This window comes from Microchirus variegatus (assembly GCF_963457635.1).
Source record: "Microchirus variegatus genome assembly, chromosome: 19".
NCBI classification, from domain to species: domain Eukaryota; kingdom Metazoa; phylum Chordata; class Actinopteri; order Pleuronectiformes; family Soleidae; genus Microchirus; species Microchirus variegatus.
Window position 1 is genome coordinate 15232003 of NC_139820.1, and position 14298 is coordinate 15246300.

Genomic DNA, 14298 nt, shown 5'->3' on the forward strand with positions numbered 1-14298 from the left:
ATAGTACAGTACAGTACAACAATGCTAGACCCTATGCTGCATTTAAATGGGGTTGTAAGTCAAACGCATTTTGACACTGCCTGTCATATTCTTAGATGCATTGTACTGAATCAATGCAGAAAATAATACCCCTGCTTGCTCATGATAGTGCCCTGTTATAGTCTCAAAATTAAATGCATGTTAATTCCTTACAAAAGAGCACAGAGCAGTGTATCTTTTAATCGCTCTGCTCCATTTAAGCAGGACATCACAACTCTATAGTCACAAGTATGTCAGCCTCTTGTCATGAACCTTCTCTGTGGTCTTCCTCTTTTTCTCTTGCTCAGCAGCTCCATCTTCAACATTCTGTGCCCAGTATAATTGCTATCCCTCCTCTGCAGGTGACCAATGAATATCTCAGCATATTCGGCTCCGCCTCCTGTCTTTTAGACATATCCACTGTCTCCAGATCATACATCATAGCAGGTCTACTGTCTTGTAGACCTTCCCTTTCACTTTTGCTGCTCTCCTTCTGTCACACATCAGCCCTGACACTCGTCTCCACCCTGTCTTTGCCTTCACTCTCTTCTTCACCTCTCTTGTGCACTGTCCGTTGCTTTGGATGCTTGACCCCAGGTATTTAAACTCATTCACTTCCTCTATCTCGACTTCATGATGTTACATGTGTCACGATCCACATTCTCACATTCTCCAAGTTCCTTGTTTTTGTCCCCTGCTGCTCTGTGTCTTCTCTCTCTCTGCAGGAGGCGTGGTTGACCTACTTCCAAGAAGACGCTGGTGATTGTCTCCACCTGCAGCTCCTCCCCAGCTGCCTCTGATCAGCGATCAAGAGGATGCTTGTTTTCATAATAGGCATGACAGCTTCTTAAACATAAAGCAGCCACAATCACTATTTATTTGGTCTGATAATTAGGTGAAAACATTTATTTCCTCACATAGGCTTATGAGCTCTTTAAAGCACTTCACATTTTGATCTATGGCTGCACTGTGCTGTACACTATTTTTAATAAACGTAAAGAAAATGATTGTGTTAATGTTTTACTTTCTGTATAACTATTTTCTTTTTTTTCCATTTTCCTATGTTTTATAGTAGTTGTATTATAATTGTGTAAAATTGTGTTTTAATGTTTCATCTGTTATTTTGTTTTTATGGAAAGCACATTGAATTGCCCCTCTGTATGAAATATGCTATACAAATAAAGCTACCTTGCTTACCTCAAGTATTGCATATTGGACCTTTAATGAGAGTTTCTCTATAAATAAACAACAGTTTTTGACCCCAGGCTTTGAATTATGTTCCTAACACGCAGGCACTATGCACATTCCTCGAAGAGTATACCTCACACTCCGGACAGAACCAGTCACCCTCTGGCTCGGCTGGTAGTTTGAGGCACTTGGCATGGTACACCCTAGGGCAGAGCTCACAGCAGAGCACCTGGCCCTCGCGGTGGCACAGCCAGCAGTAGAAGTCATTCCTTCCGTCCTGCGGTACAACATCGACAGGGTCTGTGGTGAGTGCTGGCTGCTTCACATAGTAAAAGGGGCCGTGCCTTAGTTCTGACTGAAATGCAGGCAAAAGAAACACAAAGTTTGAGAGGGTCAACATCAGGCCAGAGATTGGAATAGCCAAGCACACATGAAGTACACCAACACTGAAGATGACTGTGTGCCTCTGCTAAGTGCTGCTTCATGAGGATGTGAAAATTGTAATCAATTTACAACACATGACACATTATGTGGGTCTTTTATCTGCCACATCTAAATACTCTAATATACTGATTGTGTATAACAAAATAAAACAGGCTTAAGTTTCCTGTAAGAGTCACAAATGAGTTTCCCACAAAATGTGTGTTGATTAACTTCCACTTGATCCGCAAACACTGAAAAGTAAAGGTCCTGACATTTGTCTACTACTACTACTACAGATACTGTACACTGTGGCACCTTTTTTGTTCTTCTGTGTATGTTTTTCTTTGTGTAACGTCTGTTATATTTGAACATTTAGCAAAAAAAAGCAAGCAAACAAGCAAACATACAATGATGCAGCTGTTTTTCTTTGACAAAAATGACACTTTCATCTCACTTTCAAGCATATTTCTATGCATTTATAGATACATGCAACTTCAAGTAACTTCACAAAGTTTTCTGTTAATCAGTTTATTTGAAGAAGGATTTAAAGTGTTGGGCAAAAGTGTCAAGGCACCACCAATTTTGTTGTTTTAATGTCCGTCAAATTCTGTGATCAGTGGCATGTGGATTGGAATGATGTGACTTAACGTTGGTCAAACTGATACAACATATGCATGTAAAGCTCAAGCATGTGTTGAATGAACCTGGTGTAATTGACCTACAGTTAGGCCCATAAATATTTGGACATCGACACAGTTCTCTTTATTTTGGCTCTATGCACCACTACAATGGATTTGAAATGAAACAAACAAGATGTGCTTTAACTGCACACTCAGCTTTCAGCTTTAATTTGAGGGCATTTACATCCAAATCAAGTGAACGGTGTAGGAATTACAACACTTTCTATATGTGCCTCCCACTTTTTAGGGGACCAAAAGTAATTGGACAATTGACTGAAAAGCTATTTCATGGACAATTGTGGGCTATTCCCTCATTATTTCATCTTCAATGACACAGGGAAAAGTTCTGGAGTTGATTCCAGGAGTGACATTTGCATTTTGAATCTTTCTATATGAGATCCAAGGAGCTGTCACTGTCAGTGAAGAAGCCATCATTAGGCTGAAAAATCAAAACAAACCCATCAGAGAAATAGCAAAAACATTAGGTGTGGCCAAATCAACTGTTTGGAACATTCTTAAAAAGAAAGAATGCACCAGTGAGCTCAGCAACACCAAAAGACCTAGAATGCTTTCCCTGGTGAAGAAAAACCTCTTCACAACAGTTGTCCAGATCAAAAACACTCTCCAGGAGGTAGGTGTATGTGTTTCAAAGTCAACAATCAAAAGAAGACTTCACCAGAGTGAATACAGAGGGTTCACCACAAGATGGAAACCATTGGTGAGCCTCGTAAACAGGAAGACAAGATTAGAATTTACCAAACAACAACTTAAAAAGCTGTTATAATTCTGGAAGAACATCCTCTGGACAGATGAGACCAAGATCAACTTGTACCACAGTGATGGGAAGAGAAGAGTGTGGAGAAGGAAAGAACTGCTCATGATCCACAACATACCACCTCATCAGTGAAGCATGGTGGTGGTAGTGTCATGGTGTGGACATGTATGGCTGCTAATGGAACTGGTTCCCTTGTGTTTATTGATGATGTAACTGCTGACAAAAGCAGCAGGATGAATTCTGAAATGTTTTCAACAATATTATCTGCTCATATTCAGCCAAATGCTTCAGAACTCATTGGACGGAGTATCACAGTGCAGATGGACGATGACCCAAACCAAACTGCAAAAGCCACCAAGCATTTCACTTGCTGGAGACCAAACTGAAGGGAAAATGCCCTAAGAACTAGCAGGAACTGAAGAGCGTGTCAGTAGAGGCCTCACAGAGCATCACCAGGGATGAAACCCAGTGTCTGTTGATGTCTATGTCTTCCAGACTTCAGGCTGGAATTGACTGCAAAGGATTTGTAACCAAGTATTAAACAATGAAAGCTTGATTTATGATTGTTTAGTTTGTCCAATTACTTTTGGTCCCCTAAAAAGTGGGAGGCACATATAGAAAGTGTTGTAATTCCTACAACGTTCACTTGATTTGGATGTAAATACTCTCAAATTAAAGCTGAAAGTGTGCAGTTAAAGCACATCTTGTTCGTTTCATTTCAAATCCATTGTAGTGGTGTATAGAGCCAAAATAAAGAGAACTGTGCCAATGTCCAAAGATTTATGGACCTAACTGTATTTCACAGCAGCTATTTGTCAACATGAAACAGTAGAACAGGTTTAACATTAGAAGTCACATTACAGTTTTTCTCAGACACGTTGGTGCTTTTCTCAGATCAGAATGAAAATTCTCATAACATTTAGTCATTTGTGCACATCATAGTAACTATTTCTCCTTCTTCTTTTGGACATGTATCAGTTGCTTTAATACAAGTCTCTGCTGTTTTATAACATTATCATTTGCTTCATGTCAGTCAAAATGAACTATACTTATGGATGCTGAATAGTCTATAATAAATAAATAAATAAACTAATAGCCTTCATTTCATTGCTTGAGTCATTTCATACAAAACTGTTGAACTAGTTCAATTCTCTCAAGCTAATTTTATACCTTTCTTTCTTTCATTTCTTTCCTGGAAATGTCTCCTAAATTGAACAATTGCTCTCAGGTGAACTTCAGCTCTCACTCATGAGGAGGTGTGTGAAGTATTAGCTGTAACCAATGACAAGCCACTTGTTCACAGTCACTCAGGGATGAATCCCATGAACCCTCACTTGGCAAACATATGTGAACCGAGCAGGACATAGTGTGAAACATTTCTACAATTCTGAAAGTCAGCATCGTGGAAGAGGGGAGAGGATGTGGGGAGGAAGGGGAAGGGGACAAAACAGGGGAAGAGGGAGAAGAGACCAAACACATAGGCAGAGTCCTAATGAAATTAGATGTTGTCAATCACAGCATCACAATGGCTGAGGCTGGTCGGAGGGTGCAACCAAATGTTGGAAGAACCACTGTGAATTCAATCATTCAAACGTTTCTTAGGGAGAACAGGTATGTATAGTATTGGACAGTAATCCAACATCTCATAATATCTCACTTACTCCCCTAACTACAGTAATGTGTAACTTTACTGTAGTTTTCAAATGGCTGCACATGTAGTGTATAGTGCTGTCTTGAGCATTTTCAGGTAGCGTCACCGTGTTCTGACCCTTTTTTGCATTGGAAAACACTGAGAGAATAAAGAGTCGTAATGAAAACAAGACAAAGCCATTTGACGATCTTGTTCATAAACGATGGTGTCAAGACGTCTCATTTTGATGACACTGGCAGTTTCATTGACATGAATACTTACTTTTGAGGAATGGACTATCCATTTTGAGCAAGTGACATGCTTTTGCAGGTTATCCACTAGGTTTTGCAGTTTGCACTAACTGTTTTGAGAAATGTTAATAGTGATGTGAGAAAAGCACCAAAGTGACTGAGAAAAACTGTAATTAGGGTTCCACTCAAGGTTAAAGAAAGCCAGAATCATTCCTTTATTCAAGTGTAAGACGGGGTCCCACAATTAAAGATAACCTTAACTGTTTTATAATGATAAGAAACTTATTCAGATTTGTCTGTGCCTTGGTGTGTCTAAATTCAATCATCCTATGGACTGACTGTCTGGTATTAGACAAACCAGTCTGTAGTAGCCTTGAAAGTCTTGGATAGAAAACAATTAAGGTACCATCATTGTCATATTTTAACTACATAAATACAAGATCTTGAGCTTTGATAATTGTATTGATTTTCACTATAAATGCTTAAATGCCCTTGCTCCTCCACCTCTTTGTAAACACATCCAGAAACTATAGAGCAGCAGCATCAAGTGGAAACTGTAAGTATTCATTCTGTAAAACATCTTTTGCTCAGGAACTTTGCTACCTGATCATTTGAAATCAATTTTTTAAAAACGCTAACAAATCCTGGTTGATTCAGTAATAAACCTGCATGTATGTCTAGTCCTTGGATGTAATGTTTGATGTAATGTTAGTAAATGTGTTTTTATTGTATGTTTTATACTTAGTTTAACTTTATATTATCACCATCTTCCTGTCATAAAAGCCCTTCTTGGGACAAGTGCTGCAAATTAGCATTTGCTGGAAACACTATGGTGCATGCATTCGGACAACTGTTAGCAGTACTGTCTGTGTTGTATCTGTCCCTTTAAAAAATAAACTATGACTAAATCAATCCATCCACGTTACTGCTTTATCCTCCACATGAGGGTCACGGGGGTGCTGTGCCAATCTCAGCTGACATAGGGCGATAGGCGGGGTCACACCCTGGACAGGTCACCATCACAGGGACACACATAGAGACAAACAACCACTCACACCTACAGTCAATTTAGAGAGACCAATTTACCTAATCCCCATATTGCATGTTTTTGTACTGTGGGAGGAAGCCAGAGAACCCATAGAAAACCCATGCACACACGGGGAGAACTGCCTAAATAAATAAAAAAAATCAATAAATACTTGACACTTTAACCTGTAGAAGCAGTTTTTTCCTCTTTCGGACATTTTCTGGCATAAACAGTGCCTTTTCAGTCCTAATGAGTCAGATTTCTGAGGAACTGGTTCAATTTAGATTTGAATTGTGGTCAGATTAAGGTTAAGGTTAGGCACTAACTGGTTATGGTTAAGGTAAGACTGGTTAGGCTGTCCAAATGCATGATTAGTCTGTGGAAAACAATCATTGATCCTGACATGTTCCACTGATACATTTATCAATTTTGAAAATTCAACAGCAAGTTATCATGAGTTTTATTTGTATCAGTGGTCAGCAGCATCAGCTGACCTTTGTCCTGGGCCACAGTGCAGCCTGGCAGCAGTTTACAGCACTGGACTCTCAGTTCCTTTGCATTTAACCACCAAAATGAAGCATATTTGAGCTTAAAATGAGAGGTTAGTGGTTTGATCTTGCGCTTGTAATTCTTTGCTCCTGCTTCTATTTGTGTTTGATTCAGCAGGGGGGCCTATTATATTTATATATGCCTTTAACTATAACTATAACAGTATATAACTTAGAAAGTGCAGCACTGTTCTGTTATGCATTTGTTACTCTAAGCACTTTTTTATGTTGACTTGAAATTCAATAACTTAACTACATTTATCTCTTAGTTTCCAAATTACCCGAGTGTCATTTAAAAGTGTCTGTTCTCCTCCTGTGGCCAGCATAATGTTTAAAGTCTGTGCTTACTGGGAAAGTTTGCTGTTATTCATGAGCTGTCCAATGGTACTGAAGCTGCAATGGCTGAAATAAATGCACGAGGGATGCCGGACATGTGTGATATTGTGCATTCCTTACAGCCATTCAGTACCATTAAACAACTCATGAATAACATCAAATGTGCACACAGCTGCTTTGATGGTAGTTCATCAAATGCAGATAAATGTATGTAACTATGGCCAAGATCAGTCCTGGTATTAACGTCCCTCCCTGTATGTGTCTCCTGTGGATCTCATGTCTCACTCTTTATGTGAATGCACACTGATGTCATGTATGTTTGCAAGAACAACATGATGTTTTTAGAGAGTTTGTTGTGTAATGGTGAGAATGATCAGGAGAGAGAGAGAGAGAGAGAGAGAGAGAGAGAGAGAGAGAGAGAGAGAGAGAGAGAGAGAGAGAGAGAGAGAGAGAGAGAGAGAGAGAGAGAAATGCCAAAGCCCTACTCATGCTGCTGTCACATGAATCATGTTAACAACATATGGTAACTGGGAAGTATCAAAATACTGTGATACTGTGTGTTCTTTCCTTTTGCATGTTGTCGGACAGCCACATTTGCAGCTGGCCTTGACTTGTGTTTACTCAGACATGGGTTAGCTGCACTAAGCTTGATAATACTAACAAATAGTGATAATCAAAAAGTTTGAGTATAATGAAAACAATATAATCGACAAAAATCATTAATACTACCAAACCAGCTCATAAAATACCAAATAAATAACAAATAGCTCTTATCCCACCTGGAAAACAAAGAGTCCTACATCAGGATACTCTTTGTAGACTACAGCTCCGCCTTCAACACGGTCATCCCCTACAAACTCACCCACAAGCTGTCCACACTTGGTATCCACCCCACCCTCTGCGACTGGCTCCTTGACTTTCTGACTGGCAGACCCCAGACTGTCAGGATCAGCAATAGGACATCAGCCAGCATCATAACAAACATTGGCACTCCACAAGGATGTGTCCTCAGCCCCATCCTCTACACCCTGTTCACACATGACTGTGTCGCCTCCCACACTGCAGTGATAGGATGCATCACCGCGGCGGACGAAGCGGCCTACAGGATGGAGGTGGCCAGTCTGGTTTCTTGGTGCGAGGACAACAACCTCACCCTAAACACAGACAAGACGAAGGAGATGATAGTGGACATGAGGAAGGAGAGGAGACCTCACCAACCACTGTTTATCCGGGATCTTGAAGTGGAGCGGGTGAGCAGCTTTAAGTACCTCGGGGTCCACATCACTGAGGACTTCACGTGGACCACCAACACAACACAGCTGGTCAAGAAAGCACAGCAACGGCTGTATTTTCTGAGGAGGCTGAGGAAGTTTGGCATGTTGACAAAGATCCTCAGCAACTTCTACAGCTGTGTCGTGGAGAGCAGTCTGACCAACTGCATCACCGCTAGGTACGGCAGCACTACGGCCATGGACCGCAAACGCCTGCAGAGAGTGGTAAAGACAGCTGAGAGAATCACCAGGTCTCCACTGCCCTCTCTGCACAGCATCTACCACCGCAGAGTCCACAGGAGAGCTGCCACCATCATAAAGGACAGCACCCACCCACAACATGGACTGTTTACACTCCTGCCCTCAGGACGGAGGTACAGGAGTTTTTGGTAATATTTATTTACTATTTTTTCTTATGTATATTATACTTTTTAAAATATTTCTTTCTACTTTATGCTGGTATTTTTGAGTGGACAGCAAAGTAAGAATTTCATTGTACAGGGAAACGTGTTTCTTTACTGTGCATATGACAATAAACACTTTGAATCTTGAATCTTATACTCTAAATACAATTAATGGGATCCTTTATTTAACAAAAGGACAAAGAAAAGCTGTTCAGGGTTTTCACACTGGGTTTTGACAAAGCTAATTTTATTTTGCAAATATACTGTACAACAAATAGAATGTGATGCTTTGCAACACCCTGAAAAAAGTTTGGACAGTTTTCTACAATTAAAGCTATACTTATCTTGCATTTCTGTACTTGCTTACTTGGAAAGTACATACTTGTAGAAGTACGACTGAAGTACATCCTTGCCAAGTACGGGAGTACAGGAGCATGATTCTTCAATTGGAACAGCAGTGCGTCCTTGTTCTACTGTTTGAATGGCGGGTGGTGCGAAGCACTTAAGCCTCATTACCGCCATCTACAGTGTTGATGAATGAACATATAAAATACTTTTAATAAATACACATATTGTTATTTTCACATTTTAAATATTTTATACACAATAAAATAGTGTCCATTATATGTAAATACATATACAATGATAAAGTGCGACTTTAATATAAATCTAAAATTCCAAGTTACAATAAGTTAACATTAATATTATGCAAAAGTTCACACTGTCAGTGTCCAGATTTTTATCGTCTGCTTCTTACAGCTCAATAAACTACCCTCTGGAAAGGGCGACCAGAACAAGTATGGCGGACAACTCGAGTGTCTTTAAGAGGTTTTATTCTAAACACAACTCAATACACTACTTAATAGGTTGTAAACCGGCAAAGCATAAAGGTTCTGATGATCAGTTACAGATGAAAACACACAAATAAGGGGTTGGTTATATATAAGAAGTGCCTTGGATGTTAAGGCTTTGATTGCGATTGCTTTGATGACGATCTCACTCTGATTCCGTACAGAATGCGCTGAATAACTGCCAGAAAGTTCTACACCTCCCACTTGGCTTCCTGGTTCTTGAACCCAAGTAAGCCACAACAACAATCCAAACAGTTTTAGAGATTACAGATTACAGTTAATCCATCAATGATACATGCTACCTACATCAACACATTTCACATTTCACTCTACGTGCACAATTAAAGGTTTGTTCCATAAACAACGTACATTGATTACATGCCGATCAGTCCAGGATGAACTAGTGTCCTCATGGTGTCTTGGTGGTGATGGTTTACTTCTGCTCCTCCACTGGTAGCAGGACTACCAGTCGCCTGACATCCCTGTGGAGGGTGGTGGAGAGATGGCTTTCCACCCCCTGACTCCTCTTGCGATGTCCATCGGAGACTGGACAACTCTGGCAGGTTTTCACCTTTGCGTCTCGTACCACGCCTTTCGCATCGGGATATACCTCCACGACTCGACCCAGCCTGAATCGGCCCCTCAATGCGTTCTGGTCTGCCAACCACACTAAGTCTCCGACTGCAATATTCCTGGTGAGCAAGTTTCCCTCTTCGCCAACGTTACTCAGTGCCCTCTTGAGTATGCGGACTGCTGCTTCGGCTGCTCCGTTTCGGTGTGGGGAGTCAGCTGGGTGAAGCACCCAAGTCCAGTCGGTCCCTGCGACTGCTGCCTTTGTCTGGATTTGGTCCTTGTCAATAGTATTTAGGAGCCTATAAAGCTCCTTCAGCACTGGCCTGGCACCTACAAAATTGGTCCCTTGGTCTGACCAAAGCTTTCTCGGGTGGCCCCTGAGAGCTGTGAAGCGCTGGTATGTCTTCAGGAACCCTTCTGTTGACAAGTCTTCTACGATGTCGGCGTGTATCGCCCTTGACGCCATACAGCTAAACACTACACCCCACACTTTCATCTTTGTTCTCCGTCTAACAGTATCTCTGATGGTGTAAGGGCCAAAGAGGTCAAGTGCTGTTAACTCGAAGGGTGAGGCTGGTTCGGTTCGTTCAAGGGGGAGGCTTGCTTTGGTTTTACGGCAATGCACGCAAGAATCGATGATCTTTCTGACAACCCTAGGCCCCTGTACCACCCAAGCCCTGGACCTTACCCGGAGCAGTGTTCCGGCAACACCCTTGTGGTTAATTTTGTGGGCTTCCTGCGCGAGAAGGGTGCTGAGCCAGGCATTGTAGGGAACTAAGGGTACCCTGGGGGGAACGCCGAGCTCTCCTTGGCTGAAACTCTGAACTCTGCCGTAGCACTGCAGTAATCCAGAGGCTTTGTCGTTGCTAACAACAAGCCTGTTAAGTGTTGTTACAGGGAATGTGGTTCCTTGTTGGGTGGCCAGGCATAGGTCTAGGAACGCGGCTTTGAGTTCTCTTACTGTCAGTGTTGCCTCCCACTTTGCTGGAGTAGGGGCTCTCCCTGAGCAGGCTAGCCACTTCCTCACGGCTCTCCGAATGTAACTAATTACCTTACAGAGTTTGGTCAAGGAGCTATACCTCTTTGGGTCCACCTGTTCCACGAGCGCAGCCCCCCACAGCGCCCCATCTTCCACGGTTTCAGCGAGGGTTGGTTTCACGGTTCCTTGTCCTCTTTTTACTTGAGCCCTGGTAAGAACTGCTGTGAAGGCTTTCCTCTGGAGTTTGTTGACTGTTTCCCTGGCTTCGGCTGCCACCACCGCGGCGGATTTCATGGGCCACTCTTCGACTGGACTGGATAGAAACTTGGGTCCTTTTTGCCACACGGAGTTGCTATTGAGCCCTTCAGGCGAGCACCCCCTTGTGACTAGGTCGGCGATATTGACTTCGCCTGGGATCCACCACCAGTCAGTTACAGGTCCGGCCTTTTGAATCTCCCCGACTCTGTTTGCGAAGAACGTCTGGAACCCATAGCTTTCCCTCTGAATGGCTCCTAGCACTGTCTGGCTGTCGACGAAGTGGAACCATTTCTCTACGCCTAACCTTCCATGCTTCAGTACATACTCTTTCAGGCGAGTAGCGAAGACAGCCCCACAAACTTCTGCTTTAACTGCGTCGCCCTTCTGGTCGAGGGGTGTTAACTTGGCTTTCGATTCTACTAGGCGAGTGACTATACCGTTTGAAGTTTCCCAGCGAAAGTACAATGCAGCACCGTAGGATTCACTGCTCCCATCAGAGAACGTAATCCCCCAAGGTTTGCCCATCCAGTTGGGGGGTGTGAGGCTCCTGCAGAATTTGACACGGCTCAGACGGGTGTATTCTTTGAATAGTTCTACAGCGCTTGCTCGGAGCTCTTCGGAGAGGGGTTCATCCCAAGTGTCTTTGGTGAGTTTACCAGCTTCCTGGAAGGCTTTCCTCACTAGGATCACGCCTTTCTGCTTCACAGGTGTTACTAGGCCGATGGGGTCGTACAACCCAGCGACCTGGCTCAGTAGATTACGGCGAGTTAATGGGTTTGGTGTTTTTGTGTCCACCTCTTCCTTTGTGAGGTCAATGCCGGCCCTCATTTTCTTCTTTCTCTTTGAGAAATTAATAGAGGCCATCGCAAAAAGCTTGTCTTCCAGTACGAGGTAGCCAACTCCTAGGGCTTTGTTGTCTTCTTCCTTTAGTTGGTTTGGTAACACCATGGTCACCAAGGTGGGTTTCGACTTGTCCTTCCTCCCACTTTGACCTGACCGGACCCAAGGCTTAAGGTAAAAGCCCCCGACCTTCAGGATCTTTTCTACTCCGTTCAGGATCTCATCTAGGCGTTGTGGGTTATTGTGGGAGACGAGAAGGTCGTCGACGTAGGCGTTTTCTTCGATGACTTCCTTGGCTTCCTTCATGCTGGCGAACTGGGGCAATTGCACGGTCTTGCGCATGGCTACTTGTGCGATGCATCCGGCGGGTTTGTCCCCCATGTTCACTCTTACGACGGCATAGTCCTCAATTTCGTCCGTTGGTGAGTCCCTCCACAGGAATCGATGCACGTGGACCTCTTGTTCTCCCAGCCACACCGAGTTGTACATTTTTTTGATGTCTCCAATGGCCGTGTGCCTTCCCTCCCTGAATCTGAGGAGAACCACTCTAATGGGGTTGAGGACGTCAGGGCCCTTCAGTAAGATGTTGTTCAAGCTCGCCCCTCTGAAATCTTGGCTGCCATTCCAAACAAGGCGTACTGGCGTGGTTGCCGAATGGGGGTTTGGTGCGACTAGGTGACTTATCCACCATACTGCTCCCTTCCAACCGTTTATCATCTCCTGGTTGAGTTTGACAGCAGCCCCTCTACTCAGCATGTCGTGGACTTGCCTTGAGTACGTTTCCTTCCACAAGGGGTCCTTCATGAGCTGTTTCTCTGTTCTTAAGAATGTTGCTTCCACGGCCTTCCTGTTATTGGGGAGGGATGCTGGGTCCTCTCTCCAGGGGTACTTAGCGTCCCAGTGAGACTGGTTGCTGTGAGCATCACTCTCCTTGAAGGTCAATCCCGCCTTTATTATCTCAAGTTCTTTTTCATCGGCCAAGGACATTTCTTTTCCTCCAGGTGAGCACTTTCCGCAACGACATCCTCCGCATGCAGGAATGCAGGCGGCTCCGATGCTGTCCCACTTGAGCCACTCAAGGACCTCCGAGCTGCATGCTGCTGTCCTAAAGCTTCTCAGATGTTTTTCCAACTCCACGTCCTCGAAAAGGGCGGGATGGGTTCCACTCACGATCTTGCCTAGGGGACCGTCCGATAGTACTAGGTTGCCAACTATTTGTAAGGTGTGGGGGGCAATAGCCCCTTCTCTCACACTGATCAGCAGGTCGATTTTCTTCGGGCGTGTCAGATCCTCCAGCTTGACGCCTGGGAAGATCTGCTGTAGGCGTTCCGGCGTTATTACGTGCCTCACTTCGCATATAGTGTCCAGTCCATAGCAAATCATTTGGTGGTGCCTCAGTGTCCCCCTTGGGGTCCGTGTCTCTATTGTCACACGGTACCTCTTGGTTCCCTTCTTTTTCCTCACCTTCATCTTATCGACTCCGCTGATGGTTATTAAGGCTGGTGTGCCGACCAACCCAAGCTTCCTGGCCGCTTGGTGTGTGATGTAATTGGTGTCGGAACCGGGATCTACGAAAGTCCCGAGACTGACTCCGCCCTTGGCTTTGGCAGACACGAACATAAAAAGGCCTGGGTGTTCTTTCAAGTCGTCTGGGTCACTTTGTCCTGCTTGGTATACGCTCAATGTCGCTTTGCCTGTAAATGCTTTAAGGGTCTTGTTGAGGGTTTCTAGTTGACTGGATATGTCTTCTGGCAAAGTTTGTTTTTTCTCTTCACCTTTTTCTTTTCCAGTAGCGAGTTTAGCGGTTGGTTTTTTGGGGCACAGGAGGTAGTGGTGATCCGCTGGGGCGTTTCTTTTTCTGCATTCTTCCTTCCTGCAGAGGAACCTAGGAGTGCAAAGGCCGTCGGCCTCGTGATCCCCAAGACACTTTGTGCACGCTTTTGCATTTCTTACATGAGTTGTCTTTTCTGAGAGGGTGGCTTTCCTGAAGGTTACGCAACGGTACAGTTCGTGTTGTCCACCGCACATTGTGCATGTCCTCTCCGTTCCGATGGTTGTTGCGCCGGCGAAGGACCTCTTTACGTTTTTTCGGCCTACCGTCCCCTCGTAGTTTCTGGGCCCCTCATGCTTATTGGCAAGGGATGACATCCTCGTCACAGCCATATCTTGGAGTAGGAAGGACTTACGTCCCTTTAAGAATTCCAGGAGATAGTTCATACGGTTGTCTATACAGACTCGGCGGTGAG

The 14298-nt window shown here is 43.8% G+C and overlaps 1 protein-coding gene across 4 annotated transcripts in view; it reads right to left on the reverse strand.

Annotated features, from left to right (window-relative positions):
* zmynd8 (zinc finger, MYND-type containing 8) overlaps positions 1-14298 on the reverse strand; it is a 54717-nt gene that overhangs the window by 25427 nt on the left and 14992 nt on the right. For 3 of the 4 annotated variants that reach the window (XM_083906397.1, XM_083906396.1, XM_083906395.1), the window contains exon 4: positions 1340-1561. In XM_083906397.1, the coding sequence (XP_083762523.1) occupies positions 1340-1561 (222 nt within the window). Of the gene's footprint in view, positions 1-1339; positions 1562-7738; positions 7843-14298 lie in introns of those variants that run through there. The other variant, XM_083906398.1, reaches the window with a different exon arrangement.